We start from the raw sequence: 17,697 nt of genomic DNA, 5'->3' as shown, positions 1-17,697 counted from the left end.
ACTTGTTTGATGACTTTATACACAATAAGAAGATTTATATAAAACCACTGCATGTCTTTTAATGTCATCATCATCATCATCATCATCATCATCATCATATTCATCATCATCATCACAATAATCACACTGATATATCCATCGTAACACAAAATCATCATCCCATTGTCATCATCATTTTCATTATTATTATTATTATCATCATCATCATCATGACTGAAATCAACATCATTCTCACAATAAAATCATCACCATCACACTGTTGTTGTCATCGTCAAATTCTTCCTAACATCTTAGTAGCTGGTAGCAAGTGTACCTAATAAAATGAACTATTTGCAAAGCTCCCTTTAACACTTAACAGCTCAATGCAACGAACATTAATAATAGTTGAATATGTTCAGGTAGTAACCTAAGGCAAAGTGGTATGTATATTATTAGCATACATCAATACGACTGAGGTGTAAAGGAAAGATACAGTCGGTTTGGTTCTGTTTCTAGTAGTTAGACCCGGGGTTGGTACACAAGTAGATGTACGTGATAATAAAATAATAACTCACCGATTCTAACTTGTTGAGAGTACTAGGGCTGGGTCTGCTACAGCTGCAGTTAAATGTAGCTTGATCACGTATTACTGCGGTAATTGCCTCCTGGTTTCCCTCTGGAAAAAAACCCTAATTAAGTTGTTATCATCACCCTATCAACAAATAAAATAAAACAAATCTGCACAGCTTAGCTTACCTACAACGTATATATGAGTACTGTCAATCTGTGCCATATGAAGTACAATACTCTTGCTAATTTTAGGTGCATTTTATGGGGGGTTTATTGTTTAAAGGAACAACAGTTTTTTTTATCATTGACATGGCATGGGCAAAATCTAATAAATCGCAATGAAATCAATAGAAAACGGATAAACTTGTATGGCAATATTAATTTTCAAAATGTGCAAATATGTTGTAATACAGGACGTGGTATGGATCACCAAACTTGTTCATCCTAAGATAAACATTGGCATTAAACATTTGTATTATTTGGTGGCGTTCAGCCATCCGAAAAATGCCAAGAGGTTGGAAAGAACTGGTGTGTTTCTCTTTTCGTTAAAGTTTCAAACACATGTACAATCCACTCGCATCCCCTACTTACCGCCTTATTCGTTGTTATTGCCATTTTTTGTTATTCCGGAAGTCTCTTTATTTTGCTGATTATTTTGGCTATTATGGGATGGTTAAACGATAAAAACATGTCGGCCCATGTTCCAGTTTAGGTTCCTTTAACATAACTTTATAGTGAGAAACCTATACGTCAACCTTTCCTCCGAAAATGAATTGGCGTCGCTTTGTCATCACTTAGAGGTTGTATAGAAGATTGGGGTCTACGTTCACATTGACGTATCATCCACGCAGTGATGACAGATGAATAACTTGGTCAACAAAGAACAGACCCAGTAACAGCTGGAACAAGTTTGGGTTGATAACAGTTCCATACCAAATAGATCAGATACACAGGAAATACAAGGCACTGAATAGTTGACATACTGTTTTATGGATGAAGGAATATGTAAAGTGTTATTAACTGTATGGGAAACTTTCCCCTCAAGTCAAAACCAATAAACAAGAAGAGTTTAATAGCTGGTTTGGGGAAAGTAACCATAGGCTTCTTCAATTATAGTCATCGATTAATAGTTGTACTACAAAAAGATATAAACAGACTATGAGACAAGGAAACAACGGACACCATGTGACGTGACAACATTACGAGTTAGTAATTGCCAGCAAGCATGGTGACCAGACAATTAAGAAGGAAGGACACCTTGGTGAGAAGAACTTAGGGATACCTCCCCTACGCTAGTGACTTCTCTATATCCGGCAAGGTTTTCTGACGTAAAGCATCAACTCCTCGTGCAGCCTGCAGCAACACAACCCATAAGCAACCTTGTTGATTTCACAGAGGTAACATTTCAGTAATTCGTGCAGCACTTTCGAAAATTTGTACCAGAAATAAAGAAGTTCAGTAGCGACCCCTAGATTACAGAAGATGCATTCGCCAGTTTGAGACTAAGTTAGTAACCGATACAGATGATGATGGTGAGAGGATGAACTATTAAGAGCAACTCAGCCATCTGAAAGGAGAGAGGACACGTGTTGCTGATATGAAACAACTTGTGATGATGAAGTTATAGCAACTGCCATTATTAAGACGGCATTAGGTTGGCCCTCGGTGCTTGCCGGAGATGCCAAGGCTCTCGGTGGATTTACATTTTTTTTCGTGGAATGTGAGAAGATGTGACTATTGAGTCAAATGGGGTCCTTGAGTACTCTGAGTACTCGCTTAAACTCCCTTTTCATTTCCACGACAAATGGAGAATGGTATCTTAAGGAGGCCAAGAAACGTGTTGAGTTCACTGATTTGTGAACTTTCTTAAGATAGAAGCAACTAAAGGCTACGATCCTACTTATGGTAATGTCGCCATGGGAACAGGACAGGAAGTGTGTCAATAACGTTGAGTGAAGTTGAAGCGTCTAGGTCGGATATAGACTCTGAATGCCCATACAGTGATTTGAATTCGCATTCACTCGACACATGCAGAAAAATTGTGAGTTAAGACAAACAATAGAGATATGTTTTGGCTGCTGAAAGGGATATCACGGGAAAGTAATGTTTTAGTGTCTTGTTTTTCCAATAAGGCAGAGATGTATCAAGTGCGTCTCCCAATGGAGAATGACGGTCTGATTTCGCTGAAATATATGCATAAAATATGTATAATCAATATCATAATTCAGACGTCTAACCATCATTTTATAAGGTAGATATTTTGCGCTTCACATCTTATAATGTATGCGCATAACACGCCATTTAATTGCCAACAAATTATCGTGGAAAGTGTCAGCGAGTGATAACCGTTACAGTATCAGCTACAAAGCAAAAAGTTGCCAAGTGGTCAAAGGACATTGGAAGGATAACGTTATCGAAGCATAATTGCAGATGGGAAGTATTCAATGGAGAAAATAACTGCCCGAACAATCAGTCCAGTTAAAATGGTATGATTTTATCACATAGCTGTAGTAAAAGAAAAATGTATTCACATGCAAGATGTAAGAATATGAAGGACCAGGGTGATAATAACTGAGGAGGGAGAACCCAAATCGAATCACAAAACAAAACGCTTTTAAATAGTTTATCATGATGTTGTCTCAGAATGCATGATAAAAGCAAAAATCCTTTTTGGATTAACGACTTCAAATAACATGACAATATATATTGAAAACGGGGAAAAGGAAACTTGTTTACGTTGTCAAAATGGCACGTGCGGCCGCGGATTATGGCTAAATGTAAGTATATACCAGGGAAATACCTCTATTTATACTAATTCCAAAAATGTGGGACGAGACAATATTTATTACCGGGATAAAACCGGTACTGAATCTGTCACTAAAACAAAAAGATGAATGTCCTTTGGCATTGATAAGATAAAAAAAATATCTTTCCCATGCATGCAATTGTGTTAATGTCAATGTCCCATTACAAGAGAATACATAATTGCAAGTCTTCTCATCATAAAGGAGGGCTTATTTACAAGTATGCTCACATATCTGTGTAAATTGTTGAAAACAAATGATGCCGATCAAGTATCTAAAACGTCCCATGTCTGACACATATTCTACATGTAAATGTAGTGGCTTTGTCAGAAATGTTTATTGTGTGTGATGACTTACATGTCTTACTAAGTGTTAAAGCGCATGAAGGTGAGAAAGAGAGTATACATGAATATAAACGAAATGATTTTGAATCAATGACAATGCGTTGTAAGAAAATATTTCACATCCATTTTTTTATTCATTGTTTGGAGCTACATCATATCTTAACGTTTGTTACTTTGCACAAACAAAGGTCTAAGACACTTTAAGAAAGAAGGTGTATGTTGATGATTGCATGACTTAAGGGGTTTTTTTTACAGAAAAGAGGCTATACGCCTAGTACGTAATGTGACACAAATGTGCAGGATTGGAAGGTTCCAGATTACTAAGTGGGTGAACAATAGCATTGATGTGATCGAATCAATACCAGAAGAAGATCGTTCTAAGGATGTTAAATTGTGGAGTCTAGACAGTAAAGCACCTATCGAGAGAGCAATTGAAGTGTACAGTTTTGTAGAGAACGATTCACTTGGGTTCCAAAGTCAGATGAAATACAAACCTGTCAATAGAAGGTGTATTATTTCAGTTCAGTGTATGATCCACTTGGAATAACATCAACATTTGTCTTTAAGGCTAAATCAATTCTGCAGAGACTTACAAATCAGTTCAGTGTATGATCCACTTGGAATAACATCAACATTTGTCTTTAAGGCTAAATCAATTCTGCAGAGACTTACAAATCAGGGAAAGGAATGGGACCCCTGGGACTGGACAGATTGGTTAACTCAGCTTCCTCGATTTGAGCATGTGACGACTGTGCGATGCCACAAGAAGAACCACTTTGGTGAAGTTGCCTCATGTTAACTTCATTGTTTAGCTGATGCTGGTGATATAGGATTTGGAAGGATGTTCTGCCTACGACAAGTTCACCGATTTGACCAAATGCGTTGTTCCTTTGTCTTGGGGAAAGGTAGAGTTGACCCATTAGAGACAACGACAATACCAAAAATGGAGCTCACAACCGCCGCTACAATAGTAAAGTTATGCACGAAGGTCGCAGACCACCATATCTTATATATTCTATTGGACGGGCAGTACTTCAGTCTTACGGTTCATCACGCACAAGAACCTGCGAATTCACATCTTTATCGCAAACTGCCTTGAGTTCATTAAGTTTCCACAGAGGATTAGTAGAGATACATAACTACAAAACAAAATTCTGCAGAGGAATTACAATTTCGAAACATTCACCAGATGGTACATTCTGTATCAGGTTCAAGGGACTAACGTTTCTTTGGAAACCAGAATCTGATCATGAGTGGCCACTCACGGAAAAGACATTTACTGCAGAAGACTTCCAAATACAACTAATGCAAGGCTGCATAGGAACCCAAACATATCAGACAGGATATAACTGGCCAACCAAAGGTTTGAGAGCAAACAACACAACAAGAGGTTGCTCAGAAAGGACAGGACAGTCAGGAAGGGAGGTCAAATGGTCTGAAGATAACACTTCTCACCATAAAAACGCGATAGAGCAGAGGTAATTCTGATCAGCCATTTTTAATATATGTACTTCACAGTGGAGATGGAGATTCTTGGCAAGAGTTATCATCACAAAATCATTGACTAAAAGACTTAGCTGCAACTCGCATCATCGTCTGAAAATCGCGGGCTTCAAAATTTGCCACATTCTGGTTGGTTGAAAAAGACCGGAACAGGAAACTTCACCGGGAAGAATGCATGATCAATATAATGGTTTGGAGTGAATGTTACCAGTTTTGACCTCATCACAGAAAAGTTTCATGTTTGACTCAAAGGTCTACCAATTTAAATATGTGTTTTCACTCTTTCAACATAAACCAACCGTCGGCTTCACGAAAGATAGGCCTGTGCAAGTCTACAGTAGCTACTTCAGTGCAAAGGAGAACCGGTCAGACGAAGAGATTCTTTGTTTATCAACGACAATGCTGATTAGCCACATGTATGTACGCGCATGTGTGGGTTAAAGGTAAGTACATGTATGCGTAGCCTACTTTGTCAGTTCGTGTCTGTGTCACAACATGACTCCCCCGTCCCCCTCCCCACCCTGGTCCGGTTTGCCTCAAGTCAGTCAGTGTCTGAAATACACATGCATGCTATACTGATATGGGTCACAGAACACATAATGCTGTGACCCATATCAGCATAGCATATAGTGTATTTCAGAGGTTCAAGATGGGAAGTCGAGGGGGATTCGAGATTCATTTATATATAATAAGGCGGCAATAGCTGGTAGTTTGTAATGTGTTAAGGACAATTCATTACCATGCTTTTTAAATTTACAAAATGTGTTTAGACGTGTTGATTTTTTTTTCTTTTTACAAGTTATTTAATCAGTTTTGTCTCTTCTTATTAATTAAAAACAACGAAACTTACAAAAAAATGACAAACATCAAGCATTCCATTAAGTCTCCTTAATGCATATTATATATATATATGTGTGTATGTGAGGGTGGGTGTGTATTTACAAACATATATATATGATTTTCTAAGAAAGTATTTTATAAGTTTTCAAATGTCATCAAATAATGTTTCTTTTTCTTTCTTATAATTATAACTTGGTTGAATGTTCTAGCCTATATGTTTGTAAGTGTATATGAGTGTGTCTTGTTGAGCAATGTATTAAATTTGTGCTTTCTGTCCATCTATACCGGTTAGGAGAAGACTTATATAGGCTAAGCCTCTTGTCTCATCCAATAGTTAACTTTAAATAAGTACCCTTTACATGGACAATATCTTTTACCATTAACGTTATTATTTCTAGTATTTGTTCTACCCTTTAATTGTATCTGTATTTAATAAAGGCGTTAATTGCACTTATTTTTTTGTAAACAAATGATATATGGTTATAAATGATAAATGCATACTTGCCAACCTTTTGATTATTTTTTTATGGGGGAGAAGCCGTGTGCTCAAAATAAAATATTACAAAATATGAATAATTATAAAAGATGTGTATATGCCCCCTAGTTAAAAAAAATAAAAAAAAATGCTTTAGAGTGTCAAATTGCCAATCGTCTTTTTAGTTGTTCTTTCTGATGAAATCATTAGGTAACAGAATAATTAAGCAAGTTAAATTACTGGCTGAAAATGGTCAATTCTAGCATGGACTTAGATAGCAATCTAATTATGTGGTCTGACCTATGAGTCGAAGGTGTTAAGGGGACGTAACTCACAAGATCTTGAAAAATAAGCTACATGTAGATATGATTCATCATTTCACCAAGGAATTAGACTAGACCTAGGTCCATGACTTTGACTAATTTTTATGTTTCATTTTTCGAAACGTGTGAAATAATCAGTTCTGAAATATGAAAATGAAAAATTGATTAACTGATCACATGTAACGTTTTAGTCAATTTTCAACCACGTGTATAATCCATTCAGATACGTGGTCACTCACAAACTCTACTTACAGATCATTGATATATCTGCATGGTCACACGCTCTAACTATACTATAAATACTAGATACCTGGTCACTATCAGTCACTGGTAATAGTTCACTAGATGAAAGTTACATGTACCGTCCTAGTCACGAACAGTAACAGACGCACTACCTATGGACACCTGAGATACCTGATCACAAAAAATATAGTTCACTGAGATACCTTTACACAAAAAATTACTATAAACCACTGATCGAGATCCCTAGTTACAAACTCTCACTATAGACCACTGAGATACCTGGTTACAAACACTTACCATAGATCATTGATATACCTGGTCACAAACACCTACATTAAGACTATTGATGCAACACTTCCTCAGAGATCAATTCCAGTCAAGATAAATATTTAAAAGGAAAATCACGTTTGTGAGGTGTTTACATAATTGAGTTGTTAGTTTGTAAACAACCTCATGACGAGCACAACTTTAATATGTTATTTGCATTCATAGCCTTATGTATCGAGATATATACAGGTGTGAAAATTAAGTGTATAATTTACAAAATTATATAATATGTAGTATGGCAGGTTTTGACTGTATTGTATTGGAGGTAATTTAAAAGCCTTGCAGCTGTGAACACGTTAATTTGTTTTCAGAAGCTAAAATAATTAATATTATTTTGAGCAAATCCAAATAATTTCATAACTGACGCACCCTTAAAAGCTTTTAACTATTTGATGAATTGGTTTTGTGCATCCAATAAAGTTTGTTATAGTCATGAATATGAATAACATATCTTCTGATGTCGATTACATTTTAGATTAATTTTAGAGAAACAGTTTGAAGATGCTTCACGATCTGTAGATTTCTTTACACACGTGTACCACGCCACCAGTCGACAAAAGTTCAATTTATCATAACTCGGTCAATTTTCAAATATCTAGCTGAAGTTTGGTACATAGGTGTATCATAGTCATATCGATAACACACAGGGGCTCAGTATCAGGATACTAGTACTTTCGGTTAATAATAAACCTATACACACCAATAAATAACAACACTTTTTATCCGGTGTTTACACATCCTAAAACCTATACCCTCATTTTTTATAAGGTTTACCATTTTGATAACTAAATACTGGTATATGAGATATCTAAAATTGAAACATATTGTATGAAGGTTCTTATAATTATGGGAATTTAAGGGGTTTCCCCTGTCAACTACAAGTAAATGTAGAGATTCATCTGGGGAGATTAACTGCGATAACTTGTCATGAATAACCTGAATGTACCAGTATATGTGTGCAATCTTATTTTTAACAATTATATTGCAGAATCATAATTAATAGTAATGGAAAATTAAGGATCTTTTCATTTTACTGGTGTATATCTTGGAATAAAAAAAAAACATAATTAATTTTTACACATTGCAAATTGTAGTTTTGAGCCTGGTATAAACTTGGTTAATACCAGTATATTAATTTCCAATGTGATGAGAAAAGTAGCGGAAGAATGTAGATATAAATGCAAAGGTTAAAACATTTTAAAAATGGAAATAAATCTTGAAAGAAAAGGTTAGTTGTGTTATATATATTTCTATAGTGTAGTGGTCATCACACTCGCCACTCTGTGGTGGGAGACCCAGGTTCAAATCCTGGTGGAAATAATAGTACAACTTGAAATTATGTAAATACTGCAAACATATATAAACATAAACTACTATTTATATACAACTCATTTCCCATTACTTGGTACATTTCATATGAATATATATATACTTGTTAATTTGTTCTTTACTGCATACAACAACAGGACATTCGAACATCTTGGTAGGCAGTGAGTATTACATTTATGATTTGTGAACTTAAGCTAGAAAATGGATATTTTTTAGTTTTCAAAGTCTTGGTGTTGACCTCTTGTGAATGCCTTTTGTCCGTCGTAGAAACCGCTTCAGTTATTTTTATGTCGACGCCATAAAAAGGGGGGGGGGCATATAGTGTTGCCCATGTCCGTCCCATCCCGATTCAATGTAAACTCCCGTCCCGCCCATCCCGATTCAATCTAAACACTTAGCACCTTCATTCTTTGACAGCTTTTAGTCAAACTTTATTAATTTTATAAGGTACAACCCTCCATAAATTGGGGGGGGAGGGGGCATATAGTGTTGCCCATGTCCGTCCCGTCCCGATTCAATGTAAACACTTAGCAACTTCATTCCTTCATGGATTTTGGTCAAACTTTATGCAAAGGTCAAGTATGAGTATACTTTAGACATTGTTGTGTTGCAGGGTTCCAAGGTCAAGGCCAAGGTTACTGTTGCTAAATATAGAAAATCATCAACTGATTCAATTTAAACACTTAGCAACTTCATTCTTTCACGGATTTTGGTCAAACTTTATACAAAGGTCAAATATGTGTATACCTCTGTTATCCTTGTGTTTCAGGGTTCTAAGGTCAAGGCCAAGGTCACTGTTGCTATATATAGAAAAGCATCAACTGATTCATTTTAAACACTTAGCAACTTCATTCTTTCATGGATTTTGGTCAAACTTTATGCAAAGGTCAAGTATGAGTATTCTTCGGACATTGTTGTGTTTCAGGGTTCCAAGGTCACTGTTGCTTTATATAGAAAATCATCAACTGATTCAATTTAAACACTTAGCAACTTCATCCAATATGTTATGGAGATGGTAATAACATACAGAAAAAAACATATGAATATCAAAGTCAACTTATCAACTTTAAGTGTAGAACCTTGTGTGTGTGCATACATTATGGACTTTATCCAGTGTAATAAAATGTTTGCTTAAGCTTTTGGATAGCTTTTCAGCCTTTGATATCAAAGGCAAGGTCACTTACTATAAATAGAACATCAGTTTTTGCACTGTATTTCGAATTCTGTTGGACTGATTACACTCAGATTTTATCGAGTCCATTCCTGGAAGAAAGTGCCTGATTGGGATAACTTTTCAGGTCTAGTGGTCAAAGGTCAATGGGTCACTATAAATAGAAAATCTGTTTAATGTACTACATATGTAATGCACAATGTCTTGATTTCTCTTGGGCTGATTACACTCTTGACTTTATAAAGTGCTTCCTCAAAGAAAGTGCCTGCTTGGGATAACTTTCCAGGCCCGGGGGCTAGATATCTATCACTGTTACTATATGAATAGAAAATCAGTTTATAAAATCCACTACTTATATTTTGATTTCTGTTGGGCTGATTACACTCAAGACTTTATCCAGTGCTTTTATAAAAAAAAAAATCACTTGCTTTCACTAGTGTTTGCTACATGTATACCTAACCACAGTTTCTTCAATCTTCAATAAACATAATTATGAAGAATAGTCACGGCGGGATTTAAAATATATATATAAATCTTATTACCGGTTAGCTTGTAATAATAATGATAATAATAATTCGAGGTTCTTATATACCACTTTATCACAACCTAGTTCGTAGGTCGTCTCAAAGCGGTTCACAAATTATCATCCGTGGTTCTAAGGCCTTTGCAACCAGCCAATACCTTTCTCAACTCCCTGGGGAGAATGAAGCCGGAACTGCCATTTCGGCGCTAACAGCTAGCATATAACAATTATAGCTCGGCCCAATCACGTACTCATTTACAGCCGAGTAAACTGGAACAAACGGAGTCAAGTATCTTGCTCACAGATACAACACAGTGCCGTGCCATGACTCGAACCCGCAACCCTTCGGTCACGAGCCCGGCGTCCTACCATTAGACTACCGTGTCTTTGCACGAAAATTGTTCGAACGACAAACGTTGAAGTAACTGTGTGATTAACTGCGTGATTGCGACAAAGTAAACAAAAATTAATAGAAGATTTGAGCGGAGGAATATCATGAACCTTACAAATATGTAGGAAAAGATATTTTAAAATCAACTTATCGTCATTGGTTTTTCCTTGTGCACATTTACGCTTGAAAGGGTTGGTTATCCTTAGAACGGGTTTTCGTAACTTGATATTATATTATTACAGAAACCGGGACAAGTACGTCATAATCCTGTTAAAGCACATTGGTTAACAAGTTCTAATTACGATAGGGACCATCATAGAAATACCCCGATCTGTCCTCAGTCGCAAAGATGCATCAGAAACAGATTGCAATTCCATTAAGCTCCTACATACCAAATTGGAGTGAAACCGGACAGCATTTAAAAAAAAACTTACTACTCACAGCCAGTGTATTGCAGTCATTTTGTCCAATCACGAAAAGAGTCTGAAGTTGTGTTCGTGGTACAATAAAACAACTACGTGCCAAATTCGATCGAATTCTGCCGATATCAAAATATTGGCCGATCAGAAGCCAGTATATGGCGTTAGGTTTATCCAAACAGAAAACGGATGACAGTCACTCATTTGCAGTCTCATTAAACAACAAATATAGCGACATCACAAAATATAAACATCCATCAATAAGCAGGTAGTGACGATCTTGGATCGTGGCGGCCATCTTGGTTGACTAGTCGCTAAATACATTGCATATTATTATAACTCATATTTATAACAGCGTGTTACTTGGGTGATATAAGTCACATGACGAGGCATTAAAACATAATGCCGTCATCACGCGTTCGAATTTTTCCCGATCATATTTATCTTATTCGGAGCCTAACGTAACAATCGGCAAGAGCCACCATAAACGAGTTTTGAATTTAATGAAGCAACAACAATTAACCCCCCCCCCNGCATAATGATAAAGTATTGATCACGTGATGAGGAAGCCCGATCCTGATCTCAGGCGAATCTCGGCGAATCAAACAATCGTGTTTTCCTACAAGGACAATACCTTTTATCATCCCAAACGTCACTATGAAAAATAAAGGGAGTTTTCTTTAAATTTCTCCATCAGAACAACATATATTAAACAATGGAATGTAGCCAACATTTTGGGAATGTTTCGGAAAAACGGGTATGAGGTGACAACGGTAATGCTGTTTATGCTGATAGCATAATAGCGATTCACTGCACTCTATCTGGCGTCAACAAACACTCATACCAAAATTCGATCAAATCAACCGTGTAAGTTTTAAAACCCGTAGTTTCTAACTTCATTTTGAGAACTTAATTATCATTAAAGACCGGAATAAAGTACTTACCTGGCGAAACATAAGATGGTTTAAATTCAATTAAATTGATGTTCATGAAGATCAGTACAACTCCAGCAATAACAATTACGAGAAGGATGTTGTTGTTGGACATCATCGGAAACCTGTTCATGTCTACGTTGCTGACTGCTCTCGTAAATTGACCACGAGTATTGTTCCTGAAACAAATGGTTTCATTATAAGAAATATGGTAATTTTATTAAATAGTCATAGTGTACATTGCTGAAATTGATTCCTATCGCAATTGAAAAGCGATGGTCTAAAAGTGTTCATAAAAACCGCACACATCTGATAGACGCGAGTAATCTAAGAGTCACGTCTCTTTTTTGTCTTTTTGAAAATTGTTTTTGAACACGTGAATATTGATTTGTTTGTGTTTACTGATTAATGTTTCCGAATTCTCGGATCTTAAATCTTGTGTGATTGTTTTCCAAAAATGTTCGTTATCCTTCTCCCTTCTACTATGTTTGGAATATCTTACCTATACTATAAAAGAGAATTCAGTGAGATTTGTTTGTATGAGTAAGAATGAAACAGATAATAAATGGATCAACATCTACAGCTGTATTGCTATTCTTTTGTTTTACCTGATTTTACCGGCGGATTTTACCTGTTCAAGTTTCATGGATGCGTTGGCTAGGTGCGACGAAAACCTTAACAATGCTGATAATTGGTTTTGGTTTGGTTACTAATATCACAAATGGATACATCAATGTATATTGACGATTGATCTGGGGTTTTTAAGATGCGGGTCATAGGCAATGAAACAATAACATGCAGTGGGCAATCATACTACCTTTGAAGCGCATCTGAAAGCATTTTAAAACTTTAATTTCATTCTCACGCCTTTCCGTCTTTTACGAAAATTATAAAGACCTTTAAAATGGGAAAAGGTCAAGGCTGACGGAGACCGAGCCGGACGTGTCGTGTATCGCTCTGATGCAACTACAAGTTTCCATGCATGAAAATCTTGAGAGTGAACTTTCAATCTACATTTTAAGTTTATAAGGATGTGTTAAACATATTTGATAATCACAAAAGGTATCAGGACTGAAATTTCATGTTTTAAAAGGAATCAAGTACCAGCGGGAGTACTTCATGTGTAATGGAAGTGGAGGATTGCGTGAAGAAAGTGGTGTAGTTCCTGGGGACCAAGCTAAATGTTACGAAGAGTGACATTGACATTGCGCACAGGCTTGGCACATATCAACAGAAAAAGACTTGAACAGCTATATGTAAGTTCACGTACAGACGTCAAAAACAGAAGTATTTAGAGTTAGGAGGATCCTGCAAGGACAACGGTATTGTGTGTTTGAAGATCTGACCAGGATAAACCAAGAGAGACTGAAAACGATATTCAATCTTGACTGTGTAAAAACGTTAATATAGTATAGATGGGAAACTGTTTGCCCAGCTAAAAGATGGAGAGAAAGAACGAAAAACCTATGACACTAACCTATAAGACAGTTTCCGGTGTGATGATTCAAATATTCGGTAAAGGATTCGCATTTGTGTTGGAGCCGAAACAGGTCAGTGTAAAGCGACAAACATGTATAGGGACATTATATTTTCAAAATTTCTTTTTACAATACAAATGAATGACAAAAAACAAGCTTTGGCAAGTTCAAATGAAAACGAAAATTGGAGTTGATAGAATTGTAATAATCAATAGGACTTGCTGAATGTAATAATAATAATGAGTTATTGGTGAACATGTTCATATCTGGTGCAATTTAGTAGTATGGTAGGCAGGTGAATCTACCTATAAAAAGTGTATAGTGCATAAATTGGAACATATTAAATTCATAATGTTCATAAAACATATAAGAATATATATATACTGTATAGGAATGTAGGAGTGTGAGGCAAAAACAAAAAACGTTAGCTGCTTCCTGCTTATGCTTCATTCACATTTGCGCCGGCCGCCGGCCGCCGGCCGGGAAGTAGGAATCGGCCAGCTTCACGGCGTCCCGGGCGCCAGGGACTTTTTTCCGATGTCTGGGATTTGCAGTGGGTCATATTAGATACGGGTACTGCACGGCCCCCACAGACAATTTGCCAGATTAAATCGAAAGGGCATCTGAAGGATACCGTAGGAAGCCCGTAAGAATATCGCAAGGATACTGCAAGGCTATATAGCTATCTGACGATGGCCGGGCTGTCGTACGGTAGCCGGAAGATGTTCGTGCGGCCGTGTGACGGACGGGATACGTACATGTACGTAGCCTGTACAATATTTCGCATTTTATTTTGCGTGTATATATAGATGCCCGTATACCTGCCGTCCGGGCGCCGGAAGCATCGGCAGATACCAGTCCGGTTATCGGGCTGCCTCCGGCCGAATATCTCACGGACACCGCACAGTTTGAGGATATCGGGCGGCAACCTTACGATTCCCGTACGGCACCCTTCCGGACATCGGCGGCGGTCCACACGACACCTGGGAGCATGTAAACTTGTACAAAATCCCAAAATGACCGTACGATGCCACCGGGAGCCTTAAGATAATCGTATAAAATCCTTAGAGGACGCTAACGGGATACTGCCGGGTAGGTCCGATGAGTTTTGGTAAGAAAAAAACTCATCGTTCGGACGTCTTTTCGTAAATTGGCGCAAATTTGACCAAAGTTTAACTCTCTTTTTTGAGATTTGAAGCATTTTTAACATTTTTCTCTATAATAGTGAATACACGAATACTTCAGGAATGCATGTAGAGGTACGTTTTTTCCTGAATTATAATATTTAATGCAATTTTGCACCACTCAAATTCTGCATTCAAAAGTTACAAAAACAGCTATGTTTTCGACAAATAATTTATACAAGGATCATTATTGACATAGATCTTGACATGTGTATACCACACAACTTATGTTTTTTTCATTTTGAAAAAGAGACCTTAAAAATCTATGAAAAATTAAGAAAATATGGATAATGTCAAACTGGATGAAGTAGGTGCAACAGAAGGAATTGGAAAAAAATAAGACAAACTTAAATGAGGAGTAGCATTATTAGGTCAAAGGCAAAATGAGTGGAAGAGGGAGAGAAGCCAACAAATTATATTCTAATTTTGAAAAATAGACATTTTACCTCCAAAATTATCCCAATGCTAGGAAAAGAAAATGGTGATATTATTTAGAAAAACAAGATGATAGTTTAAATGAAGTTAAATTATTCTATAAACAATTGTATGCAAGTAATAGTTATATCGAAGAGGATTAAAATCAATATCCGTCTAATTGTAATGTTCTAAAATTAAACTATGTAGAATCTTTATCTTTAGGAGGAAATAGAAACTTTTACTGAAGCGTTACATACTTTAAAACATAAGAAAAATAATAAAAACCCCGCGTCGGAGGGATTTACAGTAGAATTTTGTTTAAGTGTGTTTGGAAACAACAAGGTAAATCTGTTGTTAGATCTATTGATTACGCATATATAAAGGAAACTTCTTTATAACTCAAAAAAAAAAGGAATTATTACATGTATACCAAAAGGTGATAAGCCAATGCAATTTCTTAAAAGTTGGTTGTTGATTGATAATGTATTTAGATATTTTAATTTTGGTGAGGATATTAGAAGTTGGATAAAAATATTACGTACTAAGTCTATGTCTGCAATTAATCAAGGTGGAAATCTGTCATATCTTGTTTTTAATTAAGAGGAGTTGCCGTCAAGGTGATCCAATAGCTCCATATATTTTCATTTTGTGTTCAAAAATACTTCCAATTAGACTTAGAAATAATAATGATATTAAGGGAATAAATGTAGACAACTATCCACTACTTCTCTCACAATGTGCAGACGATAGTCTCTTAGTTTAGATGGAACGAAACAATCATTAAAAGAATCAATAAATGAGCTGAATCTATTTGCAAACATTTCTGGTCTTCGAATAAATAAAAGTAAAACATAAGTTATATGGTAGGCAATTAAAAGTACAGTGATGAGATTTATTATCCAGAATGGAACCTGCTATGGGGTATTCAAACATGTATGGTACTAGTAGGTATCAAATCTCGTGTAGATTGACATCAAATCCCTATATTTAACTATGATAAAAGGTTAGTGACACTTAAGTCAATAATTAAGAATTGGAGTAGAAGAATATAAACACCAATAGGAAGAATACCTATAGTTATATCGTTATTAATATCCCAAGGTATTCATCTTTAGATCTCCTTATCTAATCCAGATGACTATCTTATTAAAATATATATTCAGATCTTTTTAGTTTCTTATGGAAAAGTAAAGTAGAAAAAAATCAAACGGGATATAATTATTAAAAACTATTAGTAGGAGGATTTTAAAATGATACACATCATGTCTTTTATTGAAGCCTTAAAACTTACTTGGTTACGTAGGTTTTTTTACATCAGAGGGTAAATGGCAAGTGTTATTTACAAAATATGCAAATAAGAAAGTTTTATTGAATTGTGGTTCAGAATACTTAAAAACTATTTTTTGGAAAGGTATGTTTCAATCATTGAGCAAAATAGCAATTATATATCTATCAAACAACTAGCCGCATCGGATAGATTCACATATTACCACCGGTAAATATGGCCCGTGGTAAGAAACCATTGGAGGCCAAATTGTGATGTGGTCCACGATACGGAAAGTTTACTCTGTGGGTCGTGTGATCAACTCTTCAGAGTTTGTGGATTAAGCAGATTTTGTCGTTCTGATGGGCTTGATTTTGACTTTCTTCATGGTCTTGCCAGACTCAAATAGGTAAATAAGAGATGTGTGATTGGTATACTTGTAAACAAACTGATGTTGTACCGATATCATAATTACAGTTCATATGTGGAAGATGATTTATAGATATTCTGTTCTCATTGCTATCGCACCCATTACAGATTTCATTGATTATTGTTGTAGCATAATTGTTTTTACTTATTTGTCAATCTGGCGCCATTTGACGTCTGGTTATACTTGTATACATGTAGTGACCTAATTGGTGTAATTAGTATGTTACAGTGGGTGTTGAGTTCAAGTAGGTATATTACAGTCTCTTTTAAATTATTGGTTATAATTGATTTTCTGTCTCGATATTAAAATGATTGATACTTTTTAAAAATTTATTTATCTGATAACGTCCATTTCTTAATTATGGAATCAATATAATCTACATAATAATATATTACACACTTCTGTATAAAAAAAAACCAACAGATTTAGTGATATATATATATGCAATATATTCCATTCCATTTGTAACAATAACAAATATTAGCAAAGATGATCTTGAATATGCACCCACAAGACCTTGAACAGGATTTTGAAAAAAAAAAAAGGGCAAATGGCAAACGTTCATTACACAGCTGCACTAGGACCACAGGGTTCGTTACACATGTCTGAAATACGCATATGCTATACTGATATGGGTCACAGCACAGTGTTTGTTTATGTGTGCTGTGCCTGTGACCCATATCAGTATAGCATATGCGTATTTCAGACATGTGTAACGAACCCTGTGGTCCTAGTGCAGCTGTGTAATGAT

General features: G+C 35.9%; 1 protein-coding gene across 3 annotated transcripts in view; it reads right to left on the bottom strand.

Moving 5' to 3' along the window:
* The window catches only part of LOC110459378 (carbohydrate sulfotransferase 11-like), a 65,734-nt gene that overhangs the window by 8,819 nt on the left and 39,218 nt on the right, over positions 1–17,697 (bottom strand). For 2 of the 3 annotated variants that reach the window (XM_021511601.1, XM_021511602.1), the window contains exons 2-3: positions 12,186–12,352; positions 555–655 (exon numbers count right to left, since the gene is read on the bottom strand). In XM_021511601.1, the coding sequence (XP_021367276.1) occupies positions 555–655; positions 12,186–12,306 (222 nt within the window). In that variant the 5' untranslated portion in view covers positions 12,307–12,352. Of the gene's footprint in view, positions 1–554; positions 656–7,378; positions 7,454–12,185; positions 12,353–17,697 lie in introns of those variants that run through there. The other variant, XM_021511603.1, reaches the window with a different exon arrangement.

This window comes from Mizuhopecten yessoensis, unplaced genomic scaffold (assembly GCF_002113885.1).
Source record: "Mizuhopecten yessoensis strain PY_sf001 unplaced genomic scaffold, ASM211388v2 scaffold10053, whole genome shotgun sequence".
In the NCBI taxonomy this organism is placed as follows: Eukaryota; Metazoa; Mollusca; class Bivalvia; order Pectinida; family Pectinidae; genus Mizuhopecten; species Mizuhopecten yessoensis.
This window is presented reverse-complemented; position numbering and strand designations above follow the sequence as displayed.